At 47.3% G+C, this 22368-nt stretch overlaps 1 protein-coding gene across 6 annotated transcripts in view; it reads right to left on the bottom strand.

Annotated features, from left to right (window-relative positions):
- Nucleotides 1–2013: 2013 nt before the first annotated feature.
- The window catches only part of LOC101827717 (testis-specific serine kinase substrate), a 28064-nt gene continuing 7709 nt past the window's right edge, over nucleotides 2014–22368 (bottom strand). For 3 of the 6 annotated variants that reach the window (XM_040736203.1, XM_040736202.1, XM_040736198.1), the window contains exons 3-11: nucleotides 9338–9433; nucleotides 9078–9161; nucleotides 7976–8059; nucleotides 7085–7371; nucleotides 6016–6210; nucleotides 5399–5584; nucleotides 3473–3608; nucleotides 2350–2474; nucleotides 2014–2199 (exon numbers count right to left, since the gene is read on the bottom strand). In XM_040736203.1, the coding sequence (XP_040592137.1) occupies nucleotides 2046–2199; nucleotides 2350–2474; nucleotides 3473–3608; nucleotides 5399–5584; nucleotides 6016–6210; nucleotides 7085–7371; nucleotides 7976–8059; nucleotides 9078–9161; nucleotides 9338–9433 (1347 nt within the window). In that variant the 3' untranslated portion in view covers nucleotides 2014–2045. Of the gene's footprint in view, nucleotides 2200–2349; nucleotides 2518–3472; nucleotides 3609–5398; nucleotides 5585–6015; nucleotides 6211–7084; nucleotides 7372–7975; nucleotides 8060–9077; nucleotides 9162–9337; nucleotides 9434–22368 lie in introns of all 6 variants that reach the window. The other 3 variants (XM_040736201.1, XM_040736199.1, XM_040736200.1) reach the window with 3 other exon arrangements.

Here is a 22368-nt window from a genome sequence, read left to right as displayed (position 1 = left end):
TGATACAATTCAGGATATTTTTATCATGTTGCATTATACAGTTCTCCCTCTGGTCAAAACATTTCAATTCTACCTCCGTTATATTCACAACACACACACACACACACACACACACACACTCTTCTGAGAAGACTTTCAGGGAGAAGGGATTCCTTTCTCTAGGGCTTTTTCAAAAATTCAAGGCACCTAGTATATATTCTGTATATCAAAATTACACAACCAAATGAGAAGTCATCCTCCTGACTTCCCACAGATGTATGTGTCCAGGAGACCGGGAATGTATTTATGAGATACACCACACATATACAGGCTAGAGAAAGAATGCAATTAGTACATTTAAAATTACAGGCGGAAAAAATAAAAGATATTCTGGAGTCTGTATTTCTTGCAGACCTTTCAAGGTAAGTTTCCTCCATCATAAGTTAATTCTGGTGGTTTAACACCTAACATAATGATACTTCTGTAATACATGATGAAGATCTCAGAAATTTCTCATAATCCCTTTATACCCAAAGCAAAAGGGGAGGGCAAAAGACTTCTTTATATGATACAAGAAATAAACAAGCATAATTACCTCCTTAATTTTCAAAACATCTAGTAACCAGGCCCTAAATCAAAAACATCCTGTTATTTGGCCTTGAGAAGCAAGAATAAAATTGAAATCTCTGACCTTAATTCAAGATGGAATGGAGTCACTGTGGCCTCCCATAGTAGGCCAAAATAGATGCCCCAATGTTGTAGAAGAACCTTGGGTGACTGTCCAGGCAGCCCGCTGATAGGTTCATTAACAGAAGCACTTATTTCCACAGTTCCATTTAAACTGTTTTCTTCTTAACTCTCAGTGAGAATGTATTCCTTGAGGGGAGCCATAAAGACTCCACTTTATTGTAATCCAGGCGAACCTGGCCCTGCCTCTCAGCCCTGTGTACATGGCAGTTGTACATAGCCTGGCCCTTTAAGAGGCAAACTCCACCCACCTGCTCTGTCTCTTTTCCCACCATCTCCCTGAGGAGTCAGATAGATCCCTGTCTGTTATGTCCCCCCCCCCCGCTTTTCCCTGTCCCTCTTTCTTCTTTATCCCCTTGCTCTTCCCCCACTCCCTTCCCAATAAAACTTCCTTTCCATGTAAGCTCTGTCTGCTTGGCACGTCTGTCCCCACCGACCATGGAATCAATCAAGATCACCTTGCTCTCTATTTCTAATACTGATTATATCTCCTTGGAGATATTAATTAGCACTTGAGGTCAATAACACTTACAGAGTTGCCAATGTAACCAGTCAGGTCCCTTGTTGGTAACCTGCTTCTCAAAGAATGGTAGGTTTGTAGAACTAGTAGCATTAATCTCCTGTCCTCTAAAGCCAGAAGCATGAAGCATATAAAACTTGTTATGATAAATCTTGGGTAGTCCTGACTATGGATGCCTACACTTGAGAGGTTATTTTAAGGCATTGAATTTCATTTACCTGCAAATAGGAATTTATTGTACTCCCACAATATAATCTCAATTACTCTACCCTCCTCCATTGGCTGAGCAGGACCCCTGATGTCATAAGGACCAGGTAGCCACCACAGGAATATCCATATCTCCCCAACTAACTGCTGTGTGACTTTCAGGATTGGGGATAAATGGTCAACAATTATGATAGATTCTTTTACCTGAACCACCATAAGGGTACTTGAAAATGAACTCAGGTTCTTAGCAAGAGAAGTTAAGTGCTCTTAACCACTGAGCCATCTCTCCAGCCCCTTCTTTGTTCTTTTGAGATAGGGTGTTCTATAACACAGGCTGGATTGGAATTTTCTGTGTAGATGGTCTGTTGTTGACAAGTGTGCACCTGCATCCTGGGTGGTCCAGATGGATCCAGATCATCTAGAGAACTCAGCAAGTGCTCTACAATTTGAGTTGTATCCCTTCCCTGTTGCGTTTTGAGATCGGGTGTCACTATGTAGCTCAGGCTACCCCTCATCCCATGGAAACACCCTTCTCAAAGCATCCACACCTGACAACTCAGTCAGAATTCATGCCAGCGTGAGAGGCCATTTATTATTCAGAGCCTGGGCCCCCGCGTTTAGGGGGAGCCCCTCCAGTGCTTCCGCCTCCCATAGCCCTCATGGACCCCTCAAGTGGCAGGTGGCTGAGCTGGTCATGGAGGGTACACATCTTCAAATGCTTATAGTCCAAAGTGGCCACCTTCTCCCTGCAATGACAGTCAGCTGGGGGTCAGGCCTGGGGGGCCCAGCTGGGGACCAGGATGGGTGAGGGGCAAGAGCAGGAGGACCAGGATCCCTTCTGGAGACCTCACCCTCCTCCCATGCCCTTGGCCCATGCCCTCTGCCTCTATCCTCACTCCGGCTTCATCCTGTCCGTCAGCAGTAGGTTCTTGACCCGAACGGCTTCGTCTTGGGCCAGCCGAAGGGTGGAGCTCAGGGCCTCTGCCCTGACCTGTTTGGCCAAGGCCTGGCGCTCCAGCTCCTGGGGAGAGGAGTGTAGGTGCCGCTGGGCTTGCTGGACTGGGCTAGGGGTGGAGGGGGAGCTGGGTCGCATGGAGCCCACATACCACCCAAAGTAACCTATCAGGCCTTGACCTTGGGGATTACCCCAGGTATCCCACAATTCACTGGTGTCCCCAACTGCACCTCTCAGGAAGCCTGTGAGTGTCCCTAATGCACTGAACTATATCCCAGCAAGCTGAGTCACATCTGAAGCTCTGTGACCCTGATGCCTATGAATTGACCTGTACTGTGTGGATCCCAGAAGTGCATGGTGCCCACTACATCCCTTAATTCCAGGACCCTGTATTTGTGATGCCAGCCTCTGTCACAGGAAAGTACCCTAGCATTATAGTTTTCTATATCCCACAATTCACCATGCCCTGTGACTTTCTTTGTACTGGGGCTGCAGCTCACTGCAATTCATATCCCATCATCCCTTAGGCCAGTATCCCATCATGCACTAACCTCTGTATCCCACAATGCACCAGGCCATGACTTCCCATGTATTCCTACAGATGCTCACTATAATTTTTATCCCATCATCCCACAGGCCAACATGTAGTCCCTCTCTATGTCCCTCAAGTTCTAACAGCTACAGAGCTGTGACTTGTGTAAGTGGGTCCTCCCGTGTGGCATCAAGGGTACCTCTGAGTCCATTGACTTCCCTGAAGGGCTACAGAAAATCAGGCCCACGTCCATGGGATTAAAGCCCTTATATCCCATGATAATCCAGCCCCAGTACATTAATATGCTTTGGGCCAGTGTCTGTGACCCTAGGTAGCAGAGTGACTGGGCTGTAACTCAGCAGCCACCAAACTCTTTGTCCTCCTGCCTGCACAGAGGACAAGACCTGCTGCTCACATACAGGCTTCCTAGGAAGTCCCTGCCACAGGCCAGCAGGACTCCTGAGCCAGGGCTGCCCACACCCTGCCAAACACAAAAGTAACTGGGGTCATGGCAACCCATGGTCCCTGGTACCAGAATCTTCTTGTGTAGCCTCTGGCAGCTGGGGCAGGCAGGGGCCAGGCCTTTTTGCTTCACCTCATCCACCAGCGGGGTCAGCGCACGTTCCAGCAGCTGCTGCAGGGACTCCGTGGACAACTGCTGCCCCTGGCTGCGGAGGGACAGTCACCAGATGGAGGAGGCCCTGGACTAGGCTCCATCTGGTCATGGCTTTTTAGTTTTTCTTTGTTGAGTCAGGGTCTTTCTACATAGCCCTGGCTGTCCTGGAACTCACTCTGTAGCCCAGGCTGGCCTGGGACTCACAGAGATCTACTTGCCTCTGCTTCCCGAGTGCTGGGATTAAAGACATGAACCACAGCCAAGCAAGGGTAGCACAGGCCTTTAATCCCAGTGCCCGGCACTGAGGAGGCAGAGGCAGGTGGATCACTGTGAGTCTGAGGCCAGACTGGTCTACAGAGCTGTTATATAGAGAAACCCTGTCTTGGAAAAAAAAGACATAAAGCACCAAGCCAGGCCTTGTTTCTTTAGGACCCTCGTGCAATCTACCAGACATTATCTAAAGTGTACAAGTTTAACCTGACCATAAGATGTACTGGAAACCCACTACCTGCTTTCCAAAGCACAATGGGGGTCTCACATATTTGTGTGTGCATGTGTGGGTGAAAGGGCAATGGACAAGGAATGTCTTCCTCATTCCTTTATTTTATCTGCACTATTTTAACCTCTGCATTTGCGTGTGTGTGTGTGTGTGTGTGTGTGTGTGTGTGTGTGTGTGTGTCCAAGGAGGCCAGTGGAATTGGTTTCCCACCAGAGACAGAGTTCTAGGTGATTGTGAGTCAACTTGTGTGGATGCTGAGAATTGAACTCGGGTCCTCTGAAACAGCAGTGTGGGCTCTTAATCATCGGAATCATCTCTCCAGCACCGTATTTTAAGAGTTTGTTGTTGTGTAGGTGTGCCTGCAGGCCACATGTGTACAGACAGGTGCTACAGAGGCCAGAAGAGGGTGCTGGATCTCCTGGATGTTTGTGAGCCATGCTGTGGGGCTGGGAATGGAACCTGGGTCGTTTGCAACAGTACCCAATGCTCTTAACCCCTGAACCACTTCTCCTGCCGCCTCCCGTTAATCTTAATTATTGTATGGGTGTGTGTGGGTACGCAGGGTGGAGGATAGAGGACAACCATGGTGAGCGGGTTCTCTGCTCCCACAGTGGGATGCACAGGTGGTGAGTATGGCTGCCAGAACAAACACTTTTATCCACTCAGTCACCTCTCTGGTCACAGTCTTTCCCTTTTTCTTTTTAAAAGTAGGGTCTCCCTATGGAGCCCTGGATGCCCTGGAATTTGCGGTGTAGACCAGACCAACCTGGCCCGAAATACACAGCAATCCTCCTGCCTCTGCCTGTGACTGCTGGGATCAAGATTTGTTTATTTATGCATATGGTTGTTTTGTCTACAGTGTCAGATCCCTCGTGCCTACAATTATAGATGGTAGTGAGCTCCCATGTCAATGCCGGGCTTGAACTCAGGACCTGTGGGAGAGCAGCCAATGCTCTTAACTGTACTCTAGCTCTCTACCTTACTTTTAAAGACAGGGTCTCTGAACCTGCAGCTCCTCGATTCAACTAGACTGGCTGTTGCAGGGCTCCTCCCGACTGTTTGCAAGGCAGACATTCCCTTCCTGAGCTCTCCCTCAGTACCCCTAGTGTAATGTTGCAGGTCACTGAGAACCCACCCTCCTGACATGCCAAACTTCCCACAATGTACCATGTCTCAAATGTCAATGCACCCAATCCCTGCTTTCCACAAGAAGCCAATTTTTACCATGTGGGACAAAAGTTGTTCCCACAATGCAACATGAGTCTCAGTCTGCAATCCATAGAAACACATCTCTCACAATGACAATGAGCCATCCTATCTGTGACCCACAGTGCAAGCTTTACCTCTCCCCATACCTGGCACAGCGGGCACAGGTGCTTTGGACAGACCTATCCAAATTCAAGACGTGGTCAGCTCCCCTTCGAGTGTTCTGAAGTTGCCGCCCCAGCTCCTCCAGAATCGGCTTCACTGGGCCCAGGGCCTCCAGTTCGCTCTTCAGAGAAGCCACAGACACTGCTGACCTCTCCACCCTGAGATGCGAGAGCAAGCCATGTGGGTAGCTTGTGACAGCCAACATCAGCCAGTCCACCTTCCAGTGCTGTACACCTGCCTGTCCTCTGCTCTGATGGGGGTCCCCGTATCCACCAGGGACAGGAGCCAGGGCTTCTGCTGGCTAATATACTACTGCTGAGCCATGCGGTCACTCCTTACTGGTGGATCACAAGCAGGGATTCTACCCCGAGGCAACCCCCTTAATCTGTAGTTGGGATATTTTAGGCAGGAGCTCTACCACTGAGCCACACCTCCACCCCTTACTGGGGCTTCTAGACAAGTTCTACCTCTTGGTATGGTCACTTGACCCCAGCAGATTGGCCAATCTTTTTCCTCTACTATCTACCCTCGGGTCATTCCACTCTCCCCTGGACCCCCATGTCCCCTCCAAGGCCGGCTCAGCCCTTACATTGTACACAGCTCATCTGCCCGTCCTCGCAGCTCCTGCAAGCCCCGTGCAGACTGTGCCTGTTCCCGCTGTGCCCACTCCCACTGGCCCAGGAAGCCATCCAGCCGGCCACCCAGGCCACCTAGCAACCTCAGGGCCTCCTGCAGTGCCCCCTCCTCCTGATGCCGCCTGGCTGCCAGGGAGGACACCTCCCTCCTGAGGAATCAGAAAGGGAGAAACGGTGGGTAGAGATTTGACCATGCACACCCCGTCGACCTCATTTTGTAGTGATACTTTTTTCATGATATAACAAATACATTTTTCCCGAAGATAAGAGAAGCAAAGTAACCAGCCACTAGAGAGTTCTCACCTCTACTAATGCTCAGACCTAAAGGTCTGATTGGTCCCAACTGCACTGCTTCTCAGACCTACTCAGCTCCCACCTCACATTTCTCTCTAGAGCTGGGATTAAAGGCGTGGGATCCCGAGTGCTGGGATCACCTTTGTGTGACCTGTTCCTCTTTTAGACTGGAATAATTTCATGTAACTCAGGGTGGCCTTGAAATAACAGAGATCCCTCTGCCTCTGTCTCCTGAGTGCTGGGATTAAAGGTGTGAGTCACTGCTGCCTGGCCTCTAAGGCTAGCTCCTGTGACTAGCTTTGCACTCTGATTTTAAAAGTCTCTGATTGTACTGGAACTCTCTATGTAGGCCCCGCTGGCATCGAACTCACAGAGATCCTCCAGCCTCTGCCTGCCAGCGCTGGGATGGAAGGTGTGTGCCACACTGCCCCGCCTTTTTCCTTGTCTTGTGTGTGCCTTGTTAGCCCGAGGCACCGATGCCACCACCCAAATCCTCTTCCAAGTTCTGCCTTCGTACCCACTCACCGAGCTCCTCTCGGGCCCGCCCACCTCAGCCTCCAAGTCCCTCCCACTCAAGCTCTTCTAATCCTCCCTCACCTACCACAGCCCCTCCGAAGCCTCCGGTCCCACCCACTCTCACCCAAACCCCGCCCACCCACCCTCCGCGGAGGCCCCGCCCTTTGCTCCTCCTGAGACCCGGTCCACCCACCTCCTCCAGTCCCCGCCCACCTCAGCTCCTCCAGGCTGGTGGAGACCTTCTGCAACTCCTGCTCTGTCAGCGAAGGACCCTCTCCTGCGCGGAGTGTCGCGCCCCAGCCACCGGAGGCCAGGCCTCGTGGCCGCGGGGATTCCTCGGGGCTGCCGGGTGGGCCGGAGCAGCCCTGGTTGGGAGTGGCAGGGCTCAGGCCGTGCCGGGAGAGGCCGGCCTCCAGCTTTTGCTCCAGCTCCTGCAGCTCGGCCTCCTGCCTCCGCGGCGTCTCATCCTGCAGTTGCTGCTGGAGGTATCTTAGCTTCTCCTGGGCAGGGGACGGCAATGACTCAGGGCGTCCAGCACCTTGTCACCCTCAGCCACCTGCACCCCGGGGATCCCCGAGACTGCAAAGTAGTGTGGGAAGAGGAAACTGGGAAGCATGCTTGCCGTCCAACTAGCCTCACAGCTGTCATTAGGGTAGGAGATACCGTTTACTCTACACCCGCTAGCTGTTCCTGAGGCTGCAACCCGCCTCCGCCCCCTCTCTTGCTCTGCCTGTCAACAACCAGCCCGTGCATCTCAGGGACCACCACAAGCTTTCTCGGCGTTTCGCTGGAAAGTAAGCTGGCACGTTTTCACCCTAGACGGCCCCTCACCTCCACCCAGGGGCTTTGGGCTCCACGCTGCCAAACTCAGCTTCCTCAGGCTCCACTCTGGTCCCTCCCACCAAACCCCCTGTGGCTCCCCCATGGGTCCCTCCAGCGCGACCTCCAACCTCCACAGTCAGGCCCGATCCTCCTCCGCTCCTGGAGGCTCTGCAAGCTCTACACACTTGTCCCTGCCCTCCACAGTTTCTCCAACCCCATCCCTAGGCTCTACCCAAACCTCGCACTAGCTCGGGACCGCTCCACACACACTCACTCTCTTACCTCCAGCAAGGCGGAGTTCTGCTTCAGGACGCTGGTTTTCATTTCAGCATCTTCCACTGAGCGCGCCACCTTGCGGCAGTTCTCCTGGGTCAGACCATCAGGGCAGGGGCCCCCCTTCCCATTCCGGTTCTGCCCCCCACCTTCAGCCTGCTTGTTTGCTTAGCGCCTGCCCCGTGGAGGATGCTCCTGCTTCCCAGCCAGGCTTCCCCTCTCGCCATACCCGTCCCGTGCTACTCCTTCAGCCATCCCACTACTACTCTGCGCTCCTTTTCTTTTACATCTAAAAGATTTTAAACATATTTCTTATGAGCCAGGCAATGGTGGTGCACGCCGTTAATTCCAGCACTCAGGAGGCAGAGGCAGGCAGATCTCTGAGTTTGGAGGCCAGCCTGGTCTACAGAGTGAGTTCCAGGACAGTCAGGGCTACACAGAGAAACCCTGTCTCCAGAAACCCAAAAAGGAAAACCATGATGTGTAAAGGTGTTACGTATGCATGTATGTAAGCAGTGCCCGTGGAATCAGAAGACAGTGACTCTTTTCGGTAGCCATGAGAGGTTCTCGTGTACCCCTTGTAAGGATCCAGGCATTATGCCGGCCTTCCTCTGTCACCTGGCAGAATCCACTCAGGCAGTACCCTGGTCAGCCCAGGGTTCCATGACTGCTAGTCTGCATGCAGGTGCACAGGGCCCCTTAAAAGAAAGAGCCCTGCCCACCACTCCTGCTGTTTCTCTGGAGGGCAGACAGGACTTTTCCTGTCCCCCACCCCTTCTCTTCTGTCCTGTCTCTGTGTCTCTTTCCCTTATCTTCTTACCTCCCCCTCAATAAAACTTTCAGTGTGACTCACGTCTACAGGTCTCTGTCTCTCCGTCTCCCCACGGTCCATCACCCACCCGGGACCGCGATCCTCTGGCCTCCCACTCGTTATATAGCTCCCAGAGTCCAGCGTCCAGATGCTACCACACTCAGCTCAGTGCCATGCTAGGATTCAACCTGGGGCCTCCTGATGCTAGGCAAGCACTCTCCCAACTTCGCCACCCGAAGCCCTCCTGCTCCTGCTCCTCTGGCCACTTCCTCCCCAGCCCCTCCTCCCACAGCGGCTCACCTTCAGCTGACTGCAGTAGCCCTCCAACTCTTCTGCCTCCTGCCGCCTTCTTTCCAGGTTCTCACTCAGCACAGAGCACTCGCTCTGGATGTGGAAGGGAGGCGGAGTTACACAGAGGCAGTGGGAAAGCTTATGGGGCGCAGGGTCTTAGCCTGTTGGGGCCCTGGGCTTGCACTATGGTGAAAGAAGGCTCCAAGGCGCGAACTTAGCTCTGGAGGAAGAGGCCGGTCGAGGGGCACAGGGAGCCTCAAGTGTCATACCTGCAGAGTCTGAACGTGCTGATTAACCCTCGTAGTCTTTTCCTTCAAGCTGGTGATGGAGTCTTTGGCACGCACCAACCCACTGTTGACCCCACTCTGCAAAAGAGTGGGAGACGTGTACAGTTCAACACCAAGAAAATTCCAGAGCTAGCAGGCTTGCTTCCAGCTTGGTTTTGCTCGGGAAGGGCATGTGGCTTTGGACAAAAGCTGGCACCCTTGGATTTAGTTTCCTTGTTTGGTAAAGCCAAATGTAGACTAGTATTCTTCATGGTGTTCTGGGGAAAGTAAGTAGGGAGGACAGTTTGAAACTTTGAGGCAAATGCCTAAAATCCCCCAGTTGGGGGCTTGGGGTAGAGCTCATTGGTAGAGCCTCTGCCTAGAATGCCCCAGAGCAGTGCTGGGGTGTGACTCAGTAGAGCACTTGCCTACATGATCAAGATCCTGGGTTCCAGCCACAAATGTGTATCCATAAAAGCCCTCCTGCTGGGAGGTGGTGGCACAGGCCTTTAATCCCAGCACTGGGAGGCAGAGGCAGGCGGATCTCTGAGTTCAAGGCCAGCCTGGTCTACAGAGTGAGTTCCAGGACAGCCTCCAAAACAATACAGAGAAACTGTATGGAAAAACCAAAAAATCCCCCCTCCTTTCAGCTTTCCCACTCTATGGAGGATAACATCAACATCTTTGTGGATTATCAAATAGAGACTGAGATCTCTTTCCCAAGAGCCTCTTCAACCTACTTAGCACCTCTGGCCAACATGATCAGTTTTGTTATGTTTTTGAGACAGTGTCTCAGTATGTAGCTATGACTGGTCTGGAACTCACAGAGATTGGCCTGTGGATGCTTAATGAGTGCTAGGATTAGGCATGTGTCACCATGCCTGGCTTTCCATCCTTAGCTCTTACCAGCTGTTACCAGGTGAGGCAATAACTTTTACCCTGTGAAAACTTTTTTTTTTGTTTTTTTTTTTTTGTCTTTTCCTGCAGCAGTCAAATTTGTTATATGACCACTGCCACTTACATTCTTATTTCTTCTCCGTTGAGGATGAAGACTTACAGAGCTCCCGTGCTGCTGGCTGAGATCATGTGGCCAAGCTACCCAATATCGATGGGTGGACATTGAGTAATATGTTTCCGGGACAGGCATGGGTTCCTCTACCTTCCTCTTCCTCCCCTTCCTCAGTCTCTTTTTCTCGCCTCATTTTTATTCTTACCTCTTTCAAAATCCTGGAGACGTTCCAGCCTCACCTTCCTATGCTTTGGGATCACTGCCAAGAGCACTGTGCCCAGCTCTCTTTACTTTTTTAGGACAATCTTAGCTGGGCAGTGTTGGCAATGCACACCTTTAATCCCAGCACTCAGTAGTTGAGGCAAGTGTATTTCTGAGTTTGAGGTCAGGCTGGTACAGAGAGAGTTCCAGGACAGACAGGATGGTTAAATAGAGAGATGCAAGTCTCAAAGAAATTAAATGAATGAACATAAAGATTATCAGCAAAATGGCAGAGGATGAATTCTAAAATTCCACACTTCCATAAAAGGAATGAAGTGAACCAGAAACAGTTTGAGTCACTCTCCTGCACTCTGTAAATTGAGGATTTTATGCTGGCACACTTGTTACCCCGGCACTTGGGAGATGATGCTCTGAGGAATGCTGGCTGCCATGTCATGAAAGTGGGGATGTGTTTACTCTGCTTTTGGTCACTGTGTGGAGAAGGTCGTGTGCACAAGAGCATAGACCTCCAGCTAAATGTCAGAATGAGCTTGAGGCTCCCACAGGGGGCAATATCTTGGTGAGCCATCTTCCAACTATCATCAAGCTATCAGATGAATACGGCCTTGAGCATCTTCATCCCATCAGACCACTATAGTCCTCAAAGAAGAGCTGACTGCACCCTACATCTAATGGATGAAACGCCAACCATGCTCTCACCCCAGCCCTGGCTGCGATTGCCTGGACCCTCACCCCATCCCTGAGCCACCTTAGCCACTCCCAGGTGGGCTCTACTAAGTGTCAAGACAACTTGCTCCCAAGCATTAGATAATACGAAAAATGTCTTTGTGCACTGAAGACTCAGAAGGCTCAGCAAGGTACTGCTCTGGGACTTAGCACATTCATGGTCAGCTCCTTTTGCTTCCTGTGTGATCTCGGGGGGAGGGCATCTCAGCTGGCCGTGCCTCGGTTTCCCTACCTGTGTAATACAGATATGACTAATGACTGGCTCAAATGGAATGGGTGAAAACTAGGGAAGGGGTACTCAGGATCCTTGGAGGAGAGAGAGGATGAGAGACAGGTGAGCAACTGCCCCATCTACCCCTGTGCTGTACATGTGGAGCACGATTCCATCTGGAGCCTGCCTCAGTTTCCCTTCCCACCAAATGGGGAGTAAGGATAGATTGCTATGATAGAAGGGTTGGTCATATGACCCAATTCACAGCTACAGAGTAATTATTGTCTAGATGGATAAAATGAATGAGCAATGTCAGCATGGAGCTGAGGGTAGGAGAATCGGGAGTTCAAGGTCATCCTCCACTACATAGTGAATTTGAGGGCTGTAGCTCAGTCACAGTGCTCACCTGACACACACAGGGCCTGGGTTCCATCCCAGATTTGCACAATGTAGGTGTGGTGTTGCACACCTGCGGATGGCCTGTCTGTCTGTCTGTCTGTCTGTCTTTGGGGCTCTATGTATCTCTCTCAGCCTTGGTCTCTGTCCCTCTGTCTCTCTGAGTCTCCCCCCACCCCTGAAGCTCACATACTGGGCATCCTCCTGCACCCCTCCTACCCCACCAGGTGTGGTCGCCTGTTCCACATCAGAGAGGAGGGAGCTGCAGGCAGTAAAAGCTTGAGGCCCATGGGGTGCTCACACAGCCTTGGTCCCTGATGCCTTAACCCCAACAGCCCAGAGCTGCCTGGATGCCAGAGGCCCTTGGGAGCCATGTCAATAGTTCTGGTGGGAGGCATCCCGCTCCAAGCTCTGCACGAGAGCCAGTTAGTTAGGCACTGGGTGGAGCGAGTCCTTCCTGCTGGAGGTCTGAGTCCACCCCTCTTCTGGCTTCCTGTCCAGCACTAGTCCCACTTTCTCTGGCCACCCTGCCTCCTCCCTCCCCTGCATACCTGCCTCCTGCTCTAAAGGAATTAGGGAAGCAAGACTTCTTTGGTACCAGACCCAGCAGCCTTCTTGTCTCGCCTGGGGTTCTTACAAGCATTCCACAGCCTTGTGACCTTGGAAATGACTATGCCTTCATCTTTAAACTGGGTCATTGTATCAACTCTTATAGATGCTCTAAAAGAAGAAGGGGCATCACAGGATACAGCACATGGTAGGATAGCAGTGAATGGGAAGAGAGCCGATTGACCAAGTTGCTTCTCCCTCCCCACTGAAGCCACGCTGCCCCCCATGGCCCTCAGGACAAAGCCCATGTTGTGCAGCCTGTGTGAGCAGTGTCCTCTTCTCTCTCTTGCCCCTTCTGTCCCATATACCAAAGTCCTGACCCTCTTCCTTTCTCAGACTCTTTCCAGCCCCTGCCTTTGCACGTGCTGCTCTGGTGGCTGCAGTGCCTTTCCCTGCGTTTCTGCTTCTCTTTTCTGCACGGAAATTTTGATTATTCATCTTCGGGTCTCACACTGTCTGCCGTGGTTGACTCCCTAAACTGGTCCTGCTACTTCCTAGCTGTGTGACATTTCGTATGCTACTGAACCTTTGTGGGCCTCCATTTCTTCAGCATCAGAGAAATGAGGCTAAATACCGACAGAAATAACTACACTTGCTGATAGTATTTGGGGTTTTGGCTGTCTGCCACACAAAGGCTTGCATAGCCTCTGCAGATGTGTCCAGCTTTCTGTCTTGGCTTCTTCTGTTTCCTACTCCCTATGTCATTATTAAAGTGATATACATATATTCTTCATGGTGGAGACAAATTCTCAGCCATCCAGACACACAGGCCATGATTAAATTGCTATGAGATTCTGGCTTAGATTTAATTTGTTTTATTGAGACAATGTCTCTTTATGTAGACCAAGTTGGCCCCCAAATCACAGAGATCTACCTGCCTTTGCCTCTCAAGCGCAGGGATTAAAGGTGTGGGCACCATGCCTGGCATTTATATTTGTCTTCATTCATTTATTCTCTTACCACCTGCATGCCAGGGCTGTGTGTGGAGGTTGGTTCCCTCTACTGTGTGTGCTTCAGGGATTGAACTCAGGCTGTCAGGCTGAAGCACACACTGAACCACCACTCTGGCCCTTATACAGGACTTAATGTCTCAGACAGTGACATCATCTTGTCCTGGCTGCCTTCACCTGATGACCTCCCAATCTCCAAGCTCAGGCCCTCTGTGCCCCCCACCCCCAGCAAGACAGATTGAGGCTCTTGAACCCTAGATAGATTAGGTCTATGACTCTGTCCAGTAAGGCAGAAGCTGTAGAAAATGGAGGATGATGCGGTGATCATGTAGTTAGAATTCTCTTTGGGCCTCCAACCAGCTCCCAAAGAGCGAAATGGAGATTTATTATTACGAATGCTCTGCCTTAGTGTAGTCCCACTGGCTCTTTAACTGAACTGTTTCTATTCACCTACATTTGCCTCAGGGCTTTACCTTTCATTCTGTACATCCTACTTTCCTGTTTCCTCCCTGTCTTTCTGTCGGCCCTGTCATCTCTTTCTTTCTTCCTGAGCCTAATTCCTCCTCCTACTTACTCTCCCTGCCCACAAGTCCTGCCTATGCCTCCTCCCTCACTATTGGCCATTCCGTTTTTTATTAGACCAATCAGGTGCGTTAGTCAGGCTCGGTGAAACAGCAACACATCTTTACACTGTTAAGCAAATGCAGCAGTCTCTGCACAGTTGAGCAAATGCTCCACTGCATAAAGGGATGGCTCTTTGTGTGAAGGCACTTACTGCAAAGTCAGACGACCTGAGCCCGACCTGAGACCCACCCAGTGGAGGAAGGGCTTCACTAAGTCGTCTCTGATCTTCCTATATGTGCTGTAGCCCACTAGTACCCCACCCCCACAAAATAAATACCATCTAAAAAGTAAAAGAGTAGAAAGGCTCAGTGGTTAAGAGCACTGGCTGCTTTAGCAGAGGACCCAGGTGCAATTCCCAGAATCCGCATGGCAGCCCCAAATAATCTGTAAAATGGGTCCAGGGGATCTGATGCCCTCTTCTGACCTCTCTGGGCACCAGACACCATACATGCAGGTAAAACACTCACACATAAAATAAAAGTAAGTCCCTTTTTAAAAATTCTAGCACAGTCTGGGTGGTGGTGGCACTTACCTTTAATCCCAGCACTTGGGAGGCAGAGGCAGGCCGATCTCTGTGAGTTCAGGACAGCCAGGGCTACACAGAGGAAGCCCAATCTCAAAAAACCAAAAACCAAACAGATTCAGCACAGTTAACTGCTTAGGCCTCTCTTTTTTTTCCCAGTGGAAAACCTGTAATTTTTCTCACCATAGTCCTGTGTACAATCCTAGTGACTTTCTGGGTTTTTGTTTGTTTCTTGACTTTTTCCTTATCGGTTAAAATCTCATCCAAGTCACCATCAGAACCAGCCTACAAACTCAATTATCAAAAAGAGAAAAGGGGTCCAGTGAGTTGACTGAGTGGGTGAAGACAATTGCCAGCAAGCCTGAGGACCTGAGTTTTGTCTTTGGGCTCTACATGGTGAAAGGAAAGAGCCCACTCTTCTAAGATAATCTGTGACCTCCAGGAGGGTGGAGGGACATGCTCCTCCCCAAACCACCCAATCAATCAATGGGGAAAGAGAGAAAAGGAAGCTTTCTGTGCAATGCTTTCGACATGTGACTTAGAGCCAAAATGGTATGAGCTGATGCTAAAACGCTCCCGGGAGACTCTTCCCGGGGCGATCGCCATTGGCACTTGAGTGGGTCTTGTTTTCCCGCTGACCCTCTCCTGCTAACTGGCCTGCTTAAGGTCTGTAGTAAAATGTCTTTAATGGAATCTCTAGCTCTGCTTTATAAACCTAACGTCCTTGCTGCATGGAAGGCACAAACCCCAGTTTGGCCTGAGTCCAGGCTCCCTGGGAGATTAAGATGATGCCTCAGTCTGGGTGTGGGGTTGCAGGTCTTTAATTCTGACAAATGGTAGAGGAAGGAGGATGTCTGTGAGTTCCAGTCAATCAGGGCTACAGTGAGACTCTGTCTCAAAAATCAGTATCAATAACAAAGGTTGTTGAGGTGACAAGCTGAGGGTGACAGCTTGGCCTCGTGTCTCTGTCCCCTGCTCCTGACATCTTGGACTTTCAGGGGAATATTTACTGAAAGCTGTGTGTGTGGGCTCAGGCTGCTCATCCCAGCTACATGGAAGGCAGGAGGAATTCAGGTTCAAGGCCAGATAGGACCAAGGAGTGAGACCCTGTCTCAAAAAGTACAGGTGCTCGGGTGTGGCTCTGTGGCACAGCTCTGCCTAGAATCCCCCTGTGAGGGGCGGGGGCGCGGCCCAGTGTATTCCTTGTGTTGCTTAGGGCCTTGCACTTGCTAGTCAATGGCTCTACTCAATCCGAGGCTTGAAGGACAAGGGATTCGCTGAAGGAGGAGCCAGCCAGTTTAAAAACTGAAGGACAAGCACCCTCAGGGTAAGCGGACTCCAGGATCAGCAGGGACATGGGAAAGCTCTCATCTCAGGAGCAACAGTCTATGCAGTTATTTAAATGCCTGTTAAAGGAAGTGGAGTGAACATGAAGGAAAAACAGCTCACAGAGCTTCGGGTATTAATCTAACGGCATCGCCGTGGGTTTCAGGTGACTCCATGTTCAGTTGAAACTGAAGGTATAGAAGCAAGTTATGAGACCTTTGAGGACAGCTCATCAGGGAGGAGAGCCCCACCTTTACACACTTGTCTCCATGTAATTTAATTTCAAACGCTCTGGAGCCATTGCCGAGTGGGGACTCACTTAAAGCTGTATGTGAAGCCCAGCAGGAACGGGAAAGGGAAGACACTCAGGCTAGAGAGTGTCAGTCAGCGGAGGAGAAGGCTCCTTCCCTGGCCAGAGGGCAGTGAAGTGAGGAAAGCCAGCACCTGGGGATGACTCGCCTCCTCCTTCATCAGATGAAACAGATTTAGAATTAAAGGCTAACTGTAGCAAAATGGCTCCTGACACAAAGAATAAAAAAAGGAAAAAAGTAGAGAAAAGGGAAAGAAAGGGAACAAAAAGGGAAATCATCCCAATAGAGAAGAGGGAAGGAAAGGATATAACAGGAAATTTCTTTCAAGAAAAAAAGCATTTTCCCGGTAAAAAGGAGAAAAATATTGAATCAAGGCCTAAAAATTAAAAGGCCCTGTAAAATAAAAATAAAGAAAAAAGCCTCTTCCCAGTAGACACAGAGGAAGAAAGAAGGCTCCTTCTGATACAAGAGACTGACAGTTAAAGCTCAGAGCTCTGTCTGTCTGTCTGTCTGTCCGGCTGCACTTCCAGCACAGAGCAGTGGTATCTGAATTACAAAGACTAATCTGGGAGTCTGAGAGAGGGCAGCGGGCCCAGAGCTTAGAATTTTGTTGTCTGTTTGCTTACTTTGGTTAAAATTTTGTTATTGTATTTCCCTCAGAATATTAAGGTCGCTTCATGGAAAATGTTTTTTGTTTTTCCCCAATAGTGAGAGTAACTCACTATCTATCAATGGTTCCTTCGCGGGAGAAAGAGGGGGTTTAAGTAAGCCCAGCTTCTAGTAAAGGACATCTGTTAAGTCAAATACTGTTTGAATTTCCAGATATTAGTAATTCATTGTATGGAGGATGTTTTCTCTTGCTTGTCTAATTGATGTTTAGATAAATGTTTGATTTTCATAGTAGAGAACTAAAAGAACAAAATTCATGCTTTTAAACTATTATTTAATCTACATCTTGTTTGTTCATCATCACTGAGAATTTGCCTCTGCTCTTTAAGTTTCTTTCTAGGCATTCCTGGTTAAATTCTATAAAACTGTAACACATGAAACAGAGTAGGCTGTTAGGTTATCAAATATAAGGCTACTAAGACAAAAGTCCAAAAAGAATAATCTCTTACTGTAGTGCAAAAAAAATCAAAGACCCAGAGACTAATAATACACCTCCACAGCTTACAGAATTGTTTCTCCACTAAATAAAATACAGGTAAAATTTCAGATCCACACAGTTAATAACTGGCAAGTTAGATTAATATGTTATTTGGAAACCTACCAAAGAGGATCCTCTTTTTAAGATTTTACAAAAATACTCCACAAGTATGGCCTAAAGTTACCTTTTAAAATCCTGTAGATTGTTTTCATGCTTCTATAGATGGCTTATTATAAAAGACTATGCAGATAGCAACTGGTAATAGAATTGCTCAGTTGTTATTGCTCCCATGTTTTAAAGCTAAAAAAGCCCCCATTATAGGATAGAAAGTTTAAAAAATATCAGAAAGAAAGTAATTTGGCAAACTGTTAATATTGATGAGAGTCCAAAGCTAAAATCACGAGTAAACGACATTGAGACACTAAGGCTGATGTGTCTGTAATTTTTCAAAATCTTAAAATCCCAATTGGCCTGTTTAGTGTTGTTTTACAGGATTGCTTCTTTACTACTGCTTTACAAGAATAGGACAGAGAAAATTTTGCCTTTACAATTCTTACTTATAATAATGCCTAGCCTGTAAAGAGATTTTAGTAAAAGTACTTCTTAAAAAATGTTAAAGCCGGGCAGTGGTGGCGCTCACCTTTAATCCCAGCACTTGGGAGGCAGAGGCAGGTGCATCTCTCTGAGTTCGAGGCCAGCCTGGTCTACAAGAGCTAGTTTCAGGACAGCCTCCAAAGCCACAGGGAAACCCTATCTCAAAAAAATGCTAAATAGCCCAGAGCTGTGTCAATATTTTTTATAAATCAACCACCAGAAGTCGTATGTAAAGAATTTCCTCAATCTATTATTTATAATTGTATGGACTATATTTTATAAACTACTTCTGATACAGATACCTTAGAAAGAATGTTTCATGTAGTATAGAAAAATTTACCCTGTTAGGGATTACAAATTTCTCCTGAAAAAATAGAAAGAGGAGATTCTCTTAGCTATTTAGGATTTCAATGAAATAAACAGAGAATTCAGCCACAGAAGGCACAGATTAAGAGAGATCCACTGCATACTCTTAGTGGTTCTCAAAAAGTATTAGGTGATATTAACTGGTTGGGGCCTACAATTGGATTGTCTACTCAAGAAATAACTGATTTGTTTCCAGTTTTACAAGGTGACTCAGATTTAAACAATCAGGTCTGGATGCAGCTAAAATTGTAGTACCCTATACCAATGTTGAAATTAGACAAATGTTGGAGACTAATGATGATTGGCAAGGGGAAATTAACAACAGATATCAAAAAAGTAAGCAGATTCAGTTTATAAAAAGAACTGAATGGATTCATCCCCACATAGTGAAAAGGTAATCTATTTCTGGGCTCTTACATTTTGCACTGGTGCAAATAAATCAGGAATGTCTAATGCCTAACAGTAAGGCTGTGCAAAGTCCACATAACTCAGTTCAGAATCAGAGATGTATGTCATTCTGATGGTTTGTTAGACTCTGAAAAACCTCTCAACATAATTACTGATTCTCAATATGCAGAAAGGGTTGTATTGCATATAGAAACTGTTGAACTTATTCCTGATAATTCAGAATTGGCTTTACTGTTCATGCAACTGCAACAGGTAATCTGAGAAAGAAACTGCCCAATTTATATTACCCATATTTGATCCTATTTTGGGTTTCCTGGGCCATTAGCAGAAGGAAATGCAGAAATTGATCAGTTATTGATAGGAAATATGTTGGAAGCCTCAATTTCATAAGGAATACCATATTAATAGTAGGGGCTTTAAAAATTCTATTGCTTGACAACAAGCTAAGGAAATTATTTTTAAAATGTCCTGCTTGTTCTTCTTATAATCAAGTCCTTTACCTTCAGGAACTAATTCTAAGGGTACACAAAAGAATGAAATTTGGCAAAAGGATGTATTTCATTTAGCAGATTTTGGAAAATTAAAATATGTTCATCATACCATTGACACTTATTCTGGATTTCAATGGGCATCTGCCTTAAGTTCTGAAAAAACTTGGTTTTTAAGACAGGTTTTCTCTGTGTAACTTTGTAGAGCAGGTTGACCTCGAACTCACAGAGATCCGCCTGCCTCTGCCTCCCCAGTGATGGGATTAAAGGCATGAGACACCACCGCCTTGCCAGAAAGGGCAGATGTTACAACTACATTTTTATTAGAAACAATGGCTGTAATGAGCATACCAGCACAAATTGAGACTGATAATGTCCCAGCTTATATTTCTAGTAAAATGAAACAATTTTTTGTACATTAAACATAAAACATGTTACAGGGATACCATACAATCCTACAGGATGAGCAATTGTTACGAGATCTAACTGTACCCTAAAAAAGATGTTTGCTAAAAAGAAGGGGATATGAGAACTCCCAGAGGTAGAAAACATAATGCTTTACATTAATTAAAAATTTTTAAAAACTTAACATAACAGGGACAGCAGCTGCTGAAAGGCCTATGCTTGTAGGAAAGCTGCTGAATTAGGTCAGCCCATGGAAAGTGTTAAGTTAGGACAGAGAGTATGCTTATGTTTTCACAGGAGATAAAAGATTATGGATTCCATCAAAGTGGATAAAAGCCCAACATAAGCAAGAGGGAAATCTTGGATGTTGTGACTTTAGATACACCTCTGGAGAAGAAAAAAAAATACAGGAGGTTTTAAAATAGATATCGAGGGGGCTGGAGAGATGGCTCAGAGGTTAAGAGCACTTCCAGAAGTCCTGAGTTGAATTCCCAGCAACCACATGGTGGCTCACAACCATCTGGTGCCCTCTTCTGGCCTGCAGGCAGACATGCAGGCAGGACAATGCATACATAATAAGTAAACAAAATAAATAAATAAAATAGACATCGAGTCCTCCCACCTAGGTACAGCTTAAGAATTTGTAACAAAGGGGAGGTGAATACCTTAGAAACATTGAAATGCTACAAATCTGTTCTTTGCTAAACTTATTTGTGGTAATTATACAGGCATCAAGGGCAAACTATTCATATTGGGTTTTTACCTCCAATCCTCCAATTAACATAGCAGTAAGTTGGGAGATATGGATATTCCTGTAATTGTTAATGAATCTGTGTGGCTACCTGGTCCTTATGACATCAGGAATCCTGCTCAGCCAAAGGAGGAGGGTAGAGTAATTAGGAATTACACTGTGGGAGTACAAAGAATTCCTATTTGCACGGGAAATGAAACTTTTTGTTGTTGTTGTTTTCGTGACAGGGTTTCTCTGTATTGTTTTGCAGGCTGTCCTGGAACTCGCTCTGTAGACCAGGCTGGCCTCGAACTCACAGAGATCCACCTGCCTCTGCCTCCCCATTGCTGGGATTAAAGGCATGTGACACCAACGTCCGTCTAGGAAATGAAACTTGATGCCTTAAAATAACCTCTCAAGTGTAGGTATCCATAGTCAGGACTACCCAAGATTATCATAACAAGTTTTATATGCTTCATGCATCTGGTTTTAAAGGACAGGAGATTAGTGCAATCAGTTCCATAAATCTACTGTTCTGTGAGATGTGGGTAACCAACAAGGAATCTGACTGGGTATATTGGCAATAATATAAGAGTGAGAAGCCTCCAGTGCTAGCTAATATCTCCCAAGATGATTCTAGGATTGGAGCCCTTTCGGCTCCTCTTTAGGAAAACACTCTTGTTCAGAGTTAAGATGGAAATGGTATAGCTTACTGTGGAAATCAGTGCTTCCGTTAATGAACCTATCCAGTGGCACAGAGTAGGAATGGCTAGTCCTCTCCTGCAATTTGGCAATTCAGTTCAGACTGACTTGTGGAAATGGGCAAGTGCCTTCCATCCTCTTGAGGTGTGGGAAGGAAAATTAAACACTGGGAATGATAAATATACTTTGTCTTTTAGATAAATCAAGCCATGTTTTTATGGCATGTGTGTCACTACCTCATTTGCTACTACAGGGACCTGTACCATGGCACCCTAATAATTACAGCATTACCTTCATACCTGTGTTAATTCTAGTATGTGTTTAAACTTGACCTTTCAAAGTTTATATATTCTTGGAGCAGGGTCAGCAATCTGGATATCAGTGAAGTTTTCAAGGCCATGGCGAGACTCTCCTGTGATGACCCTGGTACAGAAGCTCACAGAGAGATTACTAAAAAGGACACGTTGAATGGGTCAAATGGTTGGGCTGGTTATTGCAGTTATCTTGGGAATTTTTGCATTTATGGCTACAGCAGCAACAGCTGGATTGGCGCTTCATAAAGAAATTCAAATTGCTGAGTTCATTAGAGAATGGCATAAACAGTCAAAAGAACTTTGGACTGAACAAAATAGGATTGATAATGAAATAACGAATGAATTAGCTGAGTTAAGGCAAGCTGTTACATTGTTAGGGGATCAGTTCAAAAATTTGAAGGAGCAGATAAAATTAAAATGTGGTTGGAATGTCTCTTCTTATTGTATCACACCCCTAAGATGTAACGAAAGCAAGTACGATTGGGATATGGTTAAGATGCATTTGACAGGTCACCCTAATTCTTCTCAAATGGCTTATGACTTTCAAAAGAAATCAAAGAAACGTTTGCAAAAGAGTTGCCTGATACGACAGGAATGGATGTTATGGAAAGTCTTGCTGATGCATTAGCATCGTTTAACCTATGAGTTACTTTAATAGATTTCTGATTCTAGTAGGTGTTGCTCTTGCCTTAGCAATAGTAGCTTTATTAGCTTTAAAATGTGCTTTGGCCTACTTATACAGGATTGTAAGACAGAAAACAAAGCTGTATATACTGTGAGGCTGCATAACATTCAAAAGAATTGATTTTTGTAAAAAGAGAGGGGGATCTGTAGCAGAATTCTGCTGGGCCTTGATGCGGGGTTGTCCTTCTGTATATATGTTTCTCTTATTGGTTAATGAATAAAACACTGTTTGGCCAATGAGGCAGGAAGATAGGTGGGTCTAGGAGACAAGGAGAATTCTGGGAAAGGT

This window comes from Mesocricetus auratus, unplaced genomic scaffold (genome assembly GCF_017639785.1).
Source record: "Mesocricetus auratus isolate SY011 unplaced genomic scaffold, BCM_Maur_2.0 Super-Scaffold_100054, whole genome shotgun sequence".
Lineage (NCBI taxonomy): Eukaryota > Metazoa > Chordata > Mammalia > Rodentia > Cricetidae > Mesocricetus > Mesocricetus auratus.
The sequence above is the reverse complement of the archived record's forward strand: the minus strand, read 5'-3'. Positions and strand labels throughout refer to the sequence as shown.